Consider the following 18,450-nt stretch of genomic DNA (forward strand, 5'->3'; position numbering starts at 1 on the left):
ATAAAAAACAGAATAAACTACATTAGCTAACAAACAAAGTATATTGTGAAGGTTAAACATATGACTCTTGGAAACAATCAACGTATGTGATAACATTTCTTGCTTGGTCTCATAAAAAGCCCTAATTGGATGCCATCTCTACAACAATCTAACTTTTTTTTACTGTCTGTGACTAGATTTTCTAATGTAATATGGGATTAACGGATCATAGATCTCACATGCGGTAGTTTCTTATGATGTCTCTTAAAAATAATATGTGCTTCCTCTTAAGTAAAAATATTTGATCGAATTTTAATATCATTACTGAGATTCAGAAAATAGATACATAAACACATACTCGAATGAGTACTTGCATATGCGTAGGCTAGTGCTAATAAAACATAGGGAATACCTTCTGACACCCAATAATGATCAAAGGTTTCTTCACAATAATACAATTTTATATTTTGCATCCAATCGAACTCGGTGTGTCTCTATGTGAGTAAAACGGGAATGTAAAAATACATGCTCTACATGCTAGGGAATGTAAAAATATATTGAGAAATCGTAAAATATAGCGTTCAGCCCCTGAACCTGTTTCATATTAGTGGAGTCCCATCACTCGATGACGAGTCCAGAGTTCTGTTTTTTGTGTGTTAACCAGTTTTCACAATAACTTTTAATCGATTTTGTTGCAATTAGATCTTAACTCATCGTCTATTTGTTCTATATCGGTTGGAAAACAGTTATTACTCCGGACTACTGTACTCACTGTGGCAAGGCAGGCTGTTGTCTAGTGTGGTACGTATTCGAGCTTCCCACACTGACCCGAATCGTATAGCGTGTGTATGTTGTTGCATATTTATAATTTTACAATGTCATGGTACATAATAGTGCTGTGCAGGGTACACAAATATTATAAACGATAAGACAATATATTGTATTGCACTATACTGTATATTTAAATGATATAGACAGTATGTAGATCATCTTGTGATATAAGGCTTAATGTTAATAATAAACAGTTGTGGTTTTTGTTGCTATTCTGTGTAATTTACGTAGACTATAGTTCAAATAAAACCACAAACACGTTTTAATTTATAGCGCATGAGTTGCAACACAGGCAGTAAATATATACAATGTAAATAATAAAGTAAATTCAATATATTTGAAGAGCGTAATTTAACAAATTGTATGGTGATAGTATACAACCACCCGCAGTTTAGAGGTTATGTCGGCAGTTTAAAAACACGAACTTCAGGGAACACAAAATGTTTAATAGTTAATATTCCTGACTATCATAGCGAATAACATTAAATGTTTTAATATAGATCAAAGATCAACCAAGGTTTCAAAGACCTTGCTTCAAGCGCTCAATATTTGAGAGTGCTTTAAGAAAACTCTTTACTCTGTTAGAACTTCAAGTAACCTAGTGTAAGAACCTTGAAAGTTTATGGAAAAGTACCACATGTATATTTTTTTGGACCTATATTTTACTTTTCTACTTGTTTAAGTTAATCACCATTATTGTTCATCATAAGGTGAATTCACTAATACTCTGTTTACCATTATTATGTTTAAACTTAGTATTTTAAAGTTCTGTACTTATTAGTGATATGTCTCAAATTAAAAAAAAACTTTATTTACTCAAAACTAATAGGAGTAAATTTTAGACAGATATACACTATAAATCCTCCATTAGGTATTTAACAAATACAATGTTTATTTGTAGATAAATATAATAATTTATACATTAAGTTAGGAATGCGTTACGTTGATTCACACAGTTGACAATGTATGAACTCAACAATTATTAATCAAATTAAATGTGATGGCTAATATGTGAAGTTGAGTGTGTATTGGTATTCCGATACATGATGAAAGGTTTAGTATACTAAACATTTCGGTCACGGCTGTAGAGTTAGTCTGTAAAATATATACTTTTTATAGTACACAGTATTAGCATTGGTCACTAAGTCATACTTTTGTTTTTTAAGGAGAAGCCGGTCCCTTTTAAGCCTTATTCTGCCCGTCCTCATGGTCCACTGGCCTGTGCTAGGATCTTATCAAACAGAATAAGGGGGAGAGTCGATACAATACAAGGTCGATGGTACTGATAAAAAGTGCAACGGTCACGGACAGGAGCCGAAGCTGCGCTATCCCTAACTCAGACTCAAATTCCAACGTCTTAGACCACTCGGCCATCGGCATTCCCGTGATACTAATGTGATTAATTATTTTAAATACATCGTAATTCTTGTATTTAGTACTGAGTTGCGTGTTTCATAAAAATATTTTATATATTTGTTATTCCCGAGTATGAATAATGTAATCCATAGAAATCTTCATGGTTTAAAATTTATATTAAAGCACACAAATAAAGTTCTTAGTGTTTAGCTTTTACATCATAACACATATTACTAGTTGAAACATTGATGGTATCATGTGTTAGGCTACAATGACACATTTATGTGTCCAATAATGTTTCCTTCTAAGGTTTTTCTTCATTTATGTTTATTGCCACTCTGTTTACATGTACAATAACCGCGAACCGTTACCTCCTCTGTTAAGTAACGTGTGTTTAATTTACTGAAACATATTTTAATATAAACAAATTATCACTTGTACAGCTTAAATTTTGACCAATTTTATTTATGGAATTAATGTTAATCTGTTGTGATAAGGCAAAAACCTTGAAGCAAATATTGCCAACTCATAATAAATCTGCAGAACATAGATATTCACATATTGAGTTGAAAGGGAACAAACTTTCTTCGTCTTACAGTGAAGTGTACGTGAAGTCTGCCAATGAGCACCAAACTTTACTCAAACTTAAAACAAAACCAAACATCTCTTCCACACGTAATCACTGCCGAGCCGTCTGTATGCAAACTTCTCTTCAGCAACTTGGGAGTCATTCCTTGCTATTGTATCGACAAATTTAGATTTCTCATTATTGGTTTAAGTTATGTGAAAAAGTACAGTAGCCACTATCTATAATAACTTTAGAACTAGTTCTGGACAGAATTCTACTACCATTTATTAAATTTGATTTAAATTCGTAGAAGAGGATATATTGTTTTGTATCATGCAAACTAATGGACTAAGTTTCTTTCTTAACGTAACGTTCTGCAGTTTGGTCGTTTTTAATATGCTATCATTTTATTAAAAGTGAGTAAATAATTTACTAAATATTTCTTAAGTGCAAACTGTTATAAAGCCGATTCTTTCTGTTTTTTTCGAAAATTCTAATTTAAATATGAACAATATTTATGAACATACGTTTATGAAAACTACCATAATACTTCTACTAGATGGATAACAATGAGTATTATTTAGCTTGTTCGTTCCGTAAACTAAATATGAAATTAGCATTGTGGGAACAGGATAACATACATGAATTTTGCTTCAAAGCTCGGTTATTCAAAGGCAGCGCCTCAAGCAAGGTTTCCTCTTCTTTAAAGATAATTTAGTTTATTCAAGCTAACGGACTTGACGGACCGTTCACGAAGCTGAACTTCTATGTGATGATATAAATATTGTATATGTGAATATTAAAAACCTACCTACTTTATCCTATTTAAAAAAATTTAATTAATATCAAATGTATGTACTAGAAAGTTAAAAAACATATATGTATATTTCATTGATTCTCAATTGCAGCTTATGAAAACACGCGATATGTATCTTAATAGTATTTACCCTAAACCATGAAATAATTATTTTAAACATAAAAATACATAAAGAAATATTTTCCATGTATTGGATGATTGCCAGATGTCAAAACATCCTATAATAGATTTAATATTAATATTCTAAAGTATTATAATTCCCATCTTAACTTAGTTAATGTTTCTAATGTATTTAATACAATTTTAAATTGTATTTTTAGATAAAAAGTGTGTTAGCTTCACGATTCACTGGTTCAATTGTTCAAGACTACGGATTTGTAATAACTGTTTTATGGTTTGATACGTGAACACTACTAGAAATATAGTGATGGTATTCATAAAATATATCAGTAGTATGCGTGATGATATATTTTTAAGTATTTTAAGTAAACTTAGGAAAGTTTTATTTTTAGACATGTCGAATACAAAAAATATTTGTTGAAGACCCCTCAAAACCGTGTTTATATCAGTTTACTAAAAATACTCTTGTAACTCAATAGTTGGTTTTAATTTTTTTTAAATCTCCTCACACTTGTTTTCATTATTTACAGCAATATTTCATTATTTATTAAAATAATATGGAATAGAGAATATTTTAATGCCTATTTAGTATTTTTACAAATTATCAAGGTAGCTGATTTATTTGAGGATTAATGAACAATACATGATCAAAACTATGTCACGTGGCTAAACACTGTCCAAACTATTTATCGTGAAATGATATATTTAAAAAAATGCCGGTAGAAAAATATCCGTTTATTATTTGGAAAGATCTGTTTTGTACAAGCGTTTATGTTTCATGTTCTTGGAAACTTAGTTTGATTATGTGACCATAATGAGATAATAAATAGAAGTTATGAGTGTTTTTATCCTTTTTAAACTATTGTATTACTTTATATTATTCTATATCACAACCATTACTCCACATGTAGCTGTCAGTACTTAATACTCATCACAACGCAATGTGTATTTTAGGTAACGATGGTAATATTATATTTTATAAATTTACATTTTGACATAATATGCTAAATAAATTATATGATTTTTTATTTTATCGAATTCAAATATAATTTTCCATTTTACGCTTCTTTAAGTGCAATTCTAGATAAAATATCTACCAACTGTAAAAATATATTCTCTTTTCATTCTGCCCTGAAAGTAAAATTGGAAGTTAAACCATTTTTTACATTTGATTCTTAATTAAAAAAATATACTATCCATCCAACTATTACGGAGGGTTATTGGAATGTTTATAATAAGGATATATGTTTTAGGAATCAAATTATGAATTATTTTGTACATCTCAGCTAAATAGCTAATTTTGGATAAGATTTAGTATTTTTCGCTTATACCCATTGCCCTTCTTAAGTAATATTTATAATGACATTAAGAAAATACCTGAAAGTATTTAGAAAAAGAGTTTAATATTGTCATGATTAACTAACTATTCAGTGTAAATTTCGATTTATTTCACAAAATGATACTGTAAGTTAAAAACAACGTATTTATAAGAATAAAATAAACCTACGAAACTACTCTATCATAAATACATAATAATAGGAAAATTTAATAATTATGTTTTCTACTGTTAAAATACATACGCTTTCGCAAACAACATTTTTTTAACACATTTTAACAACATACGTATTCCCTGATACGTATCTCTTACGACTTTGTCGGGTGAAAAACACTAGTGTTTATTTATTTTGATCAAGCGTAAGATATTGTTGTATAAACTGGTTTAGTTAACACTAGAAAACCGTGTTTGTAAGGTTAGTGGACAATAGGTGTCTGTTATGCCTTGGTCAACAAACTGTTTATTTATGACATGCATTGAGTCACTGGTGTGACTGGAGGTATGTCTTGTAACATCTTATTGGGATTTTATCAAACATATCTGGTTTTTATTATAATCTTTATGTGAATGAGTTTTTTATGTTTATGAGTATGATGTGATATTAGGTGATAGATTTACTTAAGTCGTAGTTACAAATTTTGAAAATATTTGAAAATCATGTTACTGTAATATATAACAAAAAATAAATATGATGAATTTTAAACATTATATTTTTAATCATCATTTTATTTTATTGTAAAAATTATTGTGTGAGTTATAATTTCAATTAAGTGTACTAGAAGAAAGCATGGAGGCATTTTCACAACTAATTATATACTTTTGTTAATGTACAAACCAATTATACATGGCAACGTTGTTAGAGATTTAAGAAATTACTCGTAGATTTATAAACAAACAATACCTTCTTTTAAAAACTAACGTAATCCAAGCAGTCCTAACCACCTGGATTAACAAATGTTCTTTCTAACTGAGTCAAGTTAAGAATGTCTGAGTCCTATAGGAAAGAAAGAAGATCATTTGTTTTCTGGGCTCAGGTGTGTTTTTCCAGAGTCCACTAAATTCGAATTACATGGCTTTCCTTAAAACTTCTTTTCCTCTTTTTCTATTGCTTTCTTTTTGTTATTTATAATTTCAATGTGCTCAATTTGTTATTTTACCTTGAACGTAAATTTTGACCTTCACACGTTTCAATTTATCACTAGCATTTTTATTGCTCATTATAAAGAAACATTTGTGGTGAAAAAAACCAATTGAAGAACTTTGTTTTAAATTAGTTATTGACGATGGATTATTTGAATTGCCTAATAAGGTTTCGGCATTTGCTATATTTACATATTACAGAAATAGTACACTATAATCCTAGTGTTCTGTTATTATATATAAATGAAGATATTATTTATTTAATTAACGATAATATTTTATATGTTATTATATAAATCCAGATATACCATACTGTAATGTTTGTAAAACTATACTTATTTTTTACAAAAACTAATATTAGTGTTGATTAGCAAACTATGAAGTATACGAAACTTAATCTCATATACTTAATGTGTATATATGTTTTAGCCATTCCATAAACATGTATATATTGTTGATTCTTACAAACTTATTTATTAGGATATTTTATGATCAACATTTCCATTGTAATTTATAATATGATAACAATATATTAATATTAATAGTGATACAGCTTATTTAAAAATGATTTTTAGGCCGTAATCTGTTCTTCCCTCTATTTATTTGCAAAAGGTTTTGCATTGTTAATGGATTCTGTTTATCTATAATCTAACGTTAAGCATTACAGTTATTTGATTCAAAACATAGCTTGTTTATTTAGTGCTAACTCGATTACTTTTATTAAAATAAAATAGTAAACAATTTTATAAGGTTAAGTACTTAAACTGCAACTAGTGTTACTTATATTGTTTATGCAGTTCCACAGTCCATATCAAATCTTGGGTGTAAATATCATCATGCTTGGTGAAGTAACTTTTGAGGTATCGCTCTTAATACCTCATGATTTCTGTCCCCACATCTTGCTTTGATAAATAATTGAAATAAACTTCTTTCTAATTACCGCAGCTCAAATAAAAAGAATTGTTGTAATTTCTGTACGTTAGCGAAGCCAGTCGCTTAAGGAGAACTTTCATTTCTTTCTGTCTGTCTGTCCGATATCTCAATAGTGAATGAGTTAAAATTTTGCGTTAATTTTTGAATTCTATATAAGCAACATTGAGCTCGATGATGGCACGTGTTACTCCATTTGATTTGGGTGAGAGGTAATTAAGATTTCTACGCCGGTCGTGTGGGTAATCATGATCAATAGGAGAAAATTGCAATAAATAATTAAAAATAAAAACCCTACTATTTAATTATTGATAGCGTTTGTTTGTAAATAATTGTGTAAACTGACTAGTTGAGGCAGTTATAGTCAGATGTGTTTACTGTATTTGTAATGCGTTAGAGTATTCATTGACACACAGTACCAAAAAATCAATAGTAAATTTCATTGCAACAAGATTTAAAGCACAGTTTGATAGATCTAAATGGAAAAGTATCTGTGTTATATTTTTGTAGTACATAGATATATATTTTAATTTAATTCTTTTGGATAATATGTGTTCCATATATATATATATTTCAGTCAGAACAGTTTACTTGAGACTGTGAAATTGCGGAGGAATAATAATTAATCAAACGTTACTTATGAAATTCACACGGCCCGTACTCTGGATAGGGTCAACCTTTTTAAGTGCGGTTTGCGGTAATGAGTTTCTCTTTACTAGACCTTTAATTTTGATACCAAACTCGGCCTATGCTTACATTTAAGATTTTCGTCTGACTCCTCACGGGCCGTCCCCTGAAAAGATAAAATGTCCCCACTGGTCTCAAAAACTAGGTTCTTAATACAAGTGGTGATGAACAAAATTTAATTTTTATAAGTGAAGCCATACAAAATTAGTGAAAGCGTTTCCATACTTTTTTTCCACCCTGTATATATATATATATATATATCTTTTATGTGTATATATATACAGATCTTATGTATATATATATATATATATATATATATATATATATATATATAAAATATATCAATAAACTAGAACGTGAGCATTTTAACAATTACTGTCACGAAAAGATTAGCTGCATGAGGCAGTGGGGGTATGTCACAGAGGATGATAAATGTGTGAAAGGAAACAATTGTAGAGACTCAGGTGCGGATAGTAGCTGTACTGATGGTAGCACTCGCAATGATATGTCACTCTTGTTGTAAATGTGTGAAAGGAAACAATTGTAGAGACTCAGGTGCGGATAGTAGCTGTACTGATGGTAGCACTCGCAATGATATGTCACTCTTGTTGTAAATGTGTGAAAGGAAACAATTGTAGAGACTCAGGTGCGGATAGTAGCTGTACTGATGGTAGCACTCGCAATGATATGTCACTCTTGTTGTAAATGTGTGAAAGGAAACAATTGTAGAGACTCAGGTGCGGATAGTAGCTGTACTGATGGTAGCACTCGCAATGATATGTCACTCTTGTTGTAAATGTGTGAAAGGAAACAATTGTAGAGACTCAGGTGCGGATAGTAGCTGTACTGATGGTAGCACTCGCAATGATATGTCACTCTTGTTGTAAATGTGTGAAAGGAAACAATTGTAGAGACTCAGGTGCGGATAGTAGCTGTACTGATGGTAGCACTCGCAATGATATGTCACTCTTGTTGTAAATGTGTGAAAGGAAACAATTGTAGAGACTCAGGTGCGGATAGTAGCTGTACTGATGGTAGCACTCGCAATGATATGTCACTCTTGTTGTAAATGTGTGAAAGGAAACAATTGTAGAGACTCAGGTGCGGATAGTAGCTGTACTGATGGTAGCACTCGCAATGATATGTCACTCTTGTTGTAAATGTGTGAAAGGAAACAATTGTAGAGACTCAGGTGCGGATAGTAGCTGTACTGATGGTAGCACTCGCAATGATATGTCACTCTTGTTGTAAATGTGTGAAAGGAAACAATTGTAGAGACTCAGGTGCGGATAGTAGCTGTACTGATGGTAGCACTCGCAATGATATGTCACTCTTGTTGTAAATGTGTGAAAGGAAACAATTGTAGAGACTCAGGTGCGGATAGTAGCTGTACTGATGGTAGCACTCGCAATGATATGTCACTCTTGTTGTAAATGTAGAATGGAAAATCGATTACAATTTATAAATATTTATATTTATTTACCTCTCCTTAAGTAGGTTTTAAATAATTATATGTAGGTTTCTTAGGCTTCTGGTTTAATCTGTTTAAGTACATACTATTGACAATTCTACTAAAAAGTCATTTCAATCGTGCAAGTTAATATTTCAAGTTATAATAATTTATTTAGTTTTTCATAGATACAATGCTATATTTATAAATATAAAACACAAGCACTTACCCACGGATTTGGGCTTAATTTTCTATCGAATAAAAAAGTTCTCCTGAGACATTTTCTTATAAATTCTTTTATGAACAATACATAAAATAAGTTCTCGGGGTGTCTAATATATAAATATAAGCAGAAAACACTTCAAAGTTCAAAAAATCAATATTTTGGAATCCTGAAGTATGAAAATGAAAAATCTTTTATGAGTGCTCATAAAGTAAACATTTTACTACAATATAACATAACATAGGGGTCTATAGAAAAAAACGTTATCATATATTAGACGAGAGCCTAGAAATACCATTTTAAATTTGTATCAGAGCCAAGTGTTACGTTGTGATCTAGTAAATGCATATGTTTAGGTCAATAAGTATCATTTTAGTTTTTATCGTCACGAGCTTTAACAGCTATATAGCTTTGCTACTGTTTCTTATTTCTGCTTGTGACGAAGCATTTTTGGTAGGCATTATGTATATTTCACACCCCATAATAGAGTTTTCAATATTGTTACGATTAGGAAGATATACAGATTTTCATCAAAAAGTGGTACATCATCCATTGTAATCTACTTCAGGTTTAAGGTATTTTCGGCTCCATAGAACGTATTGTCCTAATCAAGAACATTGTTCTAAAAAGTCTACTTCAGTCAATAGGTCCGGTCATTGGAATCGACTTTCGGTGCCTTAGCAATGTTTGTATTGTTGTCCCGATAAACAAATACTGTATAATACGTTTGTCTGAACAGTTCGATTTTGTTAAAAAATTTACTACTTCCGGTTATAAAATTGTACTACCAGTCACAGATAACCTAACAACCATAGCAGCATATGCGTTGTTGCCATGAAAGTATATATGCCCATTGGTCTGAAGAAACTACTTCGGTAAAAACTTTATTACTTACATTTGTGTTAGTGTGTATGTGTTTTATTTCGTATTTTTTGTGAAAGCCGGAAGGTAAAATGATTGTTCTTTTGATTTTTAAATCTTATTTCAGACCCTATTTGAGGCTGATTGCATAAACAATAACATATCGGGATGTTGAGAAAAAATTAATTACGTTGGGTGTTTGTTCTGTATGAAGATGATTTTATTTTCTATATAATTCTAGAGTCACGTATGTGTAAAGTTTATTTTTTGTAGGACATTGGTAAATCGCAAAAGATATGTACGTCTTCTATGGGCTGCAACAACATTACAACTCCTGTGGCGTTGAACAAATACTATAATATTTTATAAACAATAATATAAGAATTGTAAAAAATGTATCCATAATTAGTATAGTATCTATGTAGAAATTAGATAAGTCGTATTATCTAAAACATTCAGATCATACAGTAAATTTAGTTGTACAATATTATGATTGAATTTTACACATTCAAAAATACGACGCATTTTTCTTGCTGTTTCCATTGACACAACTAATTTTATATTTGATATTACGCTATTATACGTAGAGTCATACCAATCATTACTGGTTAGTCTTTTGAGAATTGTAGAAGCAAAATGTTACTATAACAATTTTATTTAAATCATCCGTCAGAATGAAAATGAAAAATACACAACGTTCAATTCCCTCTCTTCACGAAATAACAACATAAAACAATTAGATATTAAATTTCCTGTTCTCCACACTCAGTAATAAAAACAACACTCACTGTGGGGATATATGTCTATTTTCAACATTGTTCATAAATATGGCAGTAAAATACAATGTTTAATTTGGATCAAAGCGATATGTTAAGTTACGGTTTAAACCATATCTACTTGTAGGACTCCCGTTTAACCAATATTTGCATAAAAAAGTAATAAATATGAATGCAAAATAAATTGAGATGTTGATAAATGCGACTTATTATTAATCTTTGTTCTATCTTATACTAAAAGTTTAATTGATTGTTGAGTTTGAAAGTGCTACTTCAACTCTATGCCACAGGAACTTAACAAACTTTCTCAATTAGCTTTATCAAACGTTCACCCAAACAATCCCGCATCTCCTTTCACAAATCGTTCACCACTTTCAGCTACTTTGTCTCACTAAATGCTTCATTATCTAAGACATTTGCTGTCAAAACAATGTCAGCAACCTGTGTTGGAAAGTTAGTAATAAGTTACGGTTTGTAACTATTACAAATATTTCCTACCTCATAACCCAAGTTTAAGTGACAAATTTATGGTTGTGTACTATAACTTTAATTTATAATCCTTTAAAACCGTACTATACTCGTATTCACAGTAATACGGTACAAAGACTGAGTCATGCAGCAAGGATGACACACGAGTTAAGGCCGTGGCAGGGCTGTCAAGAACGGCTTAACTTGATGTATAGCCAACTATATCTCCCGGTAAAACTAGCCATTGTGCTATCGTTCATGCTGAAATATCAGCCACATGCACATCTACTGAATTTATTATAGCTGATACGTTAGTCGTTAAATGCTATAACACAGTTTTTGTGGTTTGATAACTGGTAGATGGATTATTAGTATAATCTTTACAAGTATTTTTGCCTAATACAGTTATACTTTAATTGCTATAGCAAATATTTATATTTTATTTAGTATACAGCATGCTAAGGGAGAAAATATGGTACTCTTAACCAGAACGAATCGACAAGAATATTTTTTTTTACTATTAAAATAAGCAATTATGAGAAATTATAGGAGTTTATAAGAAATGTAAGTAAACTATTTTAAAAGACAAATTTAGTCATATTTTAGCATGCCTTTTTAGGACAAAATTAAATTGCTACGTTTAATTCTTATTGTAATATATAAACAAGATACGTTACACCATATGTACTAGAAGAGGCATCGTGATGATGCCGCAAAATTCAAGTCTATAACTAATTCCATCCTTTAGATCCCTTACGGACGTACATGAATAATAAATAAAGAACATAAAGAAATTTTTATATCTTTCGACGAACAGAAACATTGCGCCGGCCTAATATTTTACAGGTTTCAGCTGTTAGCAAATGGTTCTTTATTTAATTTCTGTTTGTTATGGATTTAATAATTTGGTAATATTCAAAATACGTTTTTTTCACCTCTGAGACAATTTTCTTTTAGAATCCAACTAACCATAACTTTAAATATTCACTGAAAATAGTTTATTAGTTAACACTTTTATGAGTAGGTGCTTGTTTAAAATTCTACACTATCTGAAATTTGCAATTTTTCATTTGTTTTAACAAAAACACGTTTCTGTAATATCAAATGTTACACCAAAAATCATTAAATGTTGTACAATCTTTCTTGTTACCATATTTATGTTAATTGTTACTATGTTTTTCTTTTACTTAAATTTTCCTTGATATATTATATTGCATCAAGTATATTTATAGCTTTTCAATTACGATTCGCGTCCACAAAACTATTAAAATTATGAGAGACTATGAACAAAGTTTAGTCACTTCTGATGATTCTGAAATTGCCTATTTATGAGAAATTATCTCCTTATAAATTTAAAAATTCGATTTTTAGGGCAGTTATTTATGTTTTAAAGTAAGGAACTTCACTCCAAAATATAGTAACTCCAAAAGCAATAATCTTAGTAGCTGTGTAATTTATTTTATTTATTTTACTATACTGGTTGTGAATATTGAGGAATAGGCTATTATCACTGAAAACTAATATAGAAATATGTTTAAAAAAACGGAGGTCATAGTCATGATTCTATATTAACGATAATTCCTCTACATCTTTCTTCTCGTCTAAGGTTACAGATACTCCTACGGCAGCAGAAAAACTCTCGCTAAAGAAGATTCAAAATCCGTCACCCTACAACTTTACTCGATTGCAGAAAACATTTACTTTCTTTTAAATAACTGCAAATTAATCAATCAAAACCTATGACATCGTAGGTTCACGTTGACAAAGCAAAAGGATATCTTGCATTCTAAAGGCCACAAAATATGCAGATGGTGAAATATATTTACTGAAAAATTGATTAGGACAATTTTGAAAAATTGGTAATGAAATTCAAAATGCCTGGTTTAAAATATAAATATCATGGTAGCACATTTTACCATAAAATATTTTTTCTCAATTTTAAAATTGTACAAAATCCAAATGTAATAATATAATTTATGCTGAGGGTAATAAACCAGTTCGTTTGTTAACACGAAGATCTGTAGCTTGTTAATAAGTTTCAAACCTAGTTATAGCTATTTTATCTGTGTATTTAAAATTACATTATTATTTCTTTTTTCCATTCTTATCACTAATGGTAGTTTATTTAGAATCATGATATAAATCAAAAACATATATTCTAACTAGTGATTATATCTTTTCAATAAATTTATTTTTGGTGAAGAGTTGTTCAAGTAGTGGTAACATAGAACTACATCAATGTCCTTAGTAACGCAGCGAACACAACCAACATTGAGTGGAGTGGTGAGAGAACACCTGAGTCTCTACAAATGTGTCCTTTCGCACATTTATCATCCGGTGCGACACGCTTTCTCCACTGTATTCCCACGAACACAAGCGTGGAACTTTCATTCTTCAGGATAGAATATGTTTTAAAACTTACAAAGGAAGTTTAGAATACAAACACGTAATATAAATCGTTCTTTATGGTGATAATTTTTAATTCACAATTTAATCAGATAATTTTAAAACTCATCCCAAATTAATACAAATGGAATGTTGAATACAATTCGGCAATTATTTTTAATAAAGTACTGCTTTTTGCTTTTTCATTTTTTCCAGCTCTTGAAAGAAGAAACGGGTTAAACTGTACCTGTTCCGCTCTTGATGTAATGCCTAAGATACTAAAAGTAAGCCTTTAAACACAACGGGTTCGTAAGCAGATTTGTCTTCACGTTGTGTCTGAGAAATCTAATAACAGGCCTAACTTTATTTATTTATTTATTTATTTTTTTTTTTGTAATATCAAATAAACATAACCGAGTCCTGCATTTTAAATCCATGGGAATTTAGTAATACAAATATATAGAATATAGCAGGCCCTACTGTACAATATTTGTATATGTATATAGTCTCACAAAAGTTTATTATTCATTATAATAATAAGTTACACACTAGAAAATAATTAATAACATGAATATTCCCTTAGGTTGCAACAAATAATTTAATTTATTTCCAAATAAATTGTTATAATAAACTTGAATACAATTGTGACGGAAAACGAAAACAATCTTGAAAATATATAGAAGGCTCTTAAAAGTGAAAAATATTTTTAATTTAAAGTGTTAAAGATTTTATTAAAGATATCTTTCTTCTTCGGTATATTATCATCAAATTAATAAAATTAGGTAATTTTGATTTATTGTTAGGATAAATAATACAAAACTTTAAACTAATATTGAAAATACATTTTCTCACGCATGTTGTTTATAAAAAAGCACTGTTTAATTTAGACTAATAGCACACGATAAACAATTTTTTTCTAAAGAGTGTTCAATACAAAATAAAATTTCAATAAATGTTGCTAATGATTTTGTACTGTAATGGACATGAAACGAATGGTCTATACGTAAGGTATATATTAAAACAGTCCTTAGTAATAACTTTTCTATATGCTAAAATTGATATGCCAAAACTTAAAATAATATCATTATTTAACTTTAAAACTATTTAAAGGTTATTAAGGTACATTGAAGTACGGGATAGTGTAAAAATACTTGAAATATTTTAAAACAATAATAAAAAATATCTTTTTGTTGGGTTATATCTCCCTTAAGGCAACATATTTACCATGTAACCTGAAAATGAACTTCAAACGTCTGTAATGGACACGAAAATTTTTGTTATAAGTTATAATAAAACAGAGAGCCTCACGACACGATGGACAGATGACACACGAGTTGAGGCTCGGACCGCGCTGTCAGGCTCGGCTTATCTTGATGTATAGCCGACTATATGTCTTGGTCAAACTGGCCATTCTATAACGTTCATGATGAAACTGAAACCTTTGGTGGTATAGATTCTATGTACTAAATGGGCTACCTAGATACATTATACACGTAGCCTCTATATAACATTTTCTTTAGATAAGATAAGATCAAATAAATTATAAACGGAAATGTTCATGACAATAGAACGTTAGTAACGATGATTTAGGTACATTTACATTTTCCTTCAAGTATGATCAAATACTAATTTGATAGAAATTCTATATTTTATCGTTATATTTTTTATTACTTAAAATGGTAATAAAAATAACAATTATGAAGGAACCAACATTGATATTACGCAATGCTGTTCAGCAAACACACATGATTCTGTTTTTAGAGGAACAAACGTATTAAAAGGCGTAATAATATACAAATATTGAATAGGATGTATTTAAATTTCATAGCGCGTATAAAAACGTTCGTTTCGAGCTTTTAGTTAAAAGAAACTTGCAATATATCCTGATACTAAATTAATAACAAATTAAATGATAATAAGTTAAAAGGCACTGATTTGAAACTCTATCGAAATATTTTCAACAGTTCACGATGTTTTAAAACGTCACCCACATAAGAATTACTTATAAGATCCATTGAGACAGACCCAATATTTTGAATTTGAATTCATGTAAGTTGACAAGTAATTTTTAAAAAAGTTCTTTACAAAATAACTATCAAATAAAAATTATATGAATAAAATTACCTAACCAGTTTGTATAAATCATTATGCTCAGAATAAAAAAATTTAATTAAACGCATTCATACAGAAGGAGATTATTCATCTGTTTAATTTTGTTGTTATTTAAAGAAAATAAGTCTTCTGGTTATAAATGAACCAATATTTTTAATATAATATTTTTCTTTTCAAATATTTTTGGAGATCCAGTATTGAAGAAAAATAAATACGTACAATGCATACAATACATTTTTAGAAAGAAAAGCAACTTGAATTTGAAGAACTACATCATAAATATGCTTGTAGAAATAAACTGACTCAAATAACACATTGAGCTACTTGTCTAACTAAATAAGCGTGCAAAAGTTGCAAAATAATTATTGTTGCAAGTTTTATTCCTACTAATTAACGGCTAATACTTTTTTAAATACTGTAATGTATTGTATTTTAATTCTTCAACAATTCTAGAATTTTAACTTTGTAAACGGCTTTTGCACATAGTGAAAAGAGTAAACTGAGCAAGATGGAGCCAAAGTTAGTCGATTACCTGGTACTTTCTTCCACCTGGTCTCTGCCGTTCACGGGCATTTTCATTAAACTTTCACAGTATTTCCTTTTTCCAGCAACTTACAATTAAACTTCAAAAGAAGACAATATTCACACGGTATAATATGAATCCCGTTTTATAAACGAATTACCAAAGTTTTGGACAACGAGCTCTGGAATATAGCTTAGCTACTGTGTAAAGTACAATTTAAAATATTACAATTATTAATTAATTTGCATGTTAGTATAACAAATTAAATAAAGTAATACGCACTATTAAATTTGTGTAGCAACACAACAGAAATCTGAAACATTTCTTAGCGCACAATTCAAGTTTTATTAAGTTAAATAACCACAAACCTTCTTATCGTTTCAGTAGAAGTAAATGGAAACAAACACACAGATACATTTGATATGTAAAATCGACAGTATTACCATGTTCTGTTATTAAGTAATAACAATTTTAAAAATCTTGTGCAGCATAATTATGTTTCTTAAATTATATAAACCGTTTTCATATCCTTAGTGTTTAATATTATTTCTATAATAACCAACCTAAACTAATGATATATTTGTATTCTTGGGTCTAAAGTAATAATAGTACTACTTGCCAGCTTTTAAATCCCGAAATGTAACTTCAAACATTATAATACAAGAAAAGTAAACTAATCAAAATATTTATTACATTTCACAAGCTACTCTTAAATATATTACTGTCGATCTATGCTGTACCATTTTTATATTTTATTTACTTTCGTGAACATTTTCAACGGTTTGTGTAATTTATTTGCGTATTTAGTGTTTTAATGTACAAGTATAAAGAGATATTAAAAATATGAATCTCAGAAGTAAAGAAATTTTAGTTCTCAATTTTTCGTGACATATAAATAATTTAGTACCATGACACTTATGTAAAAAATCCATAGATCATAGAAGATTGAAGAAAATATAACCATAGTTAATAAATCCTAGGCAAAATTAAATAACATTTGCTAGAATTGTTATAGATCGTTGTCTATTGACTTATTATAAAAATATAAGTAATTTATTTATTAAAAACTTAATAATATTTAAGTTATATCTGATATGTTAATTATCTTACAAATAACAAATTTAAAGGACTCCTTCCAGACTAATTATATACCTATCACTCTATATGGCTGTCATATTTTAGAATACTCTGGTTCAGAAAGCACTGTACGATATGAGAATACGCAAGAGCTCATAGTGCCGAGATATTTGCCTGGTGTCAACACCACTCAGGGCCCAATATCCTGTTACAATATGGCACCTGTAGCTGCTATACGCTCGTCCCAACACGGAGGTAGCAGGGATCCTACCATGCATAAGTACAAGGTGAGCCGGAGGCGCTAAATTCGGTCGGCAGCCATTTAAAAATACTAATAAATACCTATATATTTATTGCCACCTATAACTGAAATCTTTACACAATGTCAATGATATTTTTTAATGGTTATTGGTTTGAGTATATTTGTCAAATATGTGTCTTTTAAAATATATAATATCTAATAAATTGCTAATTTTTATATTTACATATTTACAACAGTACTTTGGTAAGAGACGAATATTGTTGTGTTGTAAATTGTCTAATGTGTATCGCAATATAACTTTTGGTTAACATGTTTACATCTTTTAACTCACTTTTTGTGGTTATAAGCTTTACAGATCCTTTCAGAACATTTCATTGAGAAAAGGTTATACAAAATGTTACATTATAATAGTTCATTGATTAAATGTTTTGAACTGAATGGTTGTTTCATCAGTAGAGATTTGTGATTGTACGTCAGACCCTGGACATTGCTTCAATTTACAATAGGAGTTGTAATAACCGGACGTCTGAGCCGAGACCGTCTGGTGAC

At 29.6% G+C, this 18,450-nt stretch overlaps 1 protein-coding gene across 1 annotated transcript in view; it reads right to left on the minus strand.

Moving 5' to 3' along the window:
* LOC124355871 (lachesin-like) overlaps positions 1-13,933 on the minus strand; it is a 64,110-nt gene extending 50,177 nt beyond the window's left edge. The window contains exon 1 of the mRNA XM_046807026.1: positions 13,813-13,933. Coding sequence (XP_046662982.1) covers positions 13,813-13,933 — 121 coding nt within the window. The remainder of the gene's footprint in view (positions 1-13,812) is intronic.
* Positions 13,934-18,450: the final 4,517 nt, after the last annotated feature.

The sequence above is a fragment of the Homalodisca vitripennis genome, chromosome 2 (assembly GCF_021130785.1).
Source record: "Homalodisca vitripennis isolate AUS2020 chromosome 2, UT_GWSS_2.1, whole genome shotgun sequence".
NCBI lineage: Eukaryota > Metazoa > Arthropoda > Insecta > Hemiptera > Cicadellidae > Homalodisca > Homalodisca vitripennis.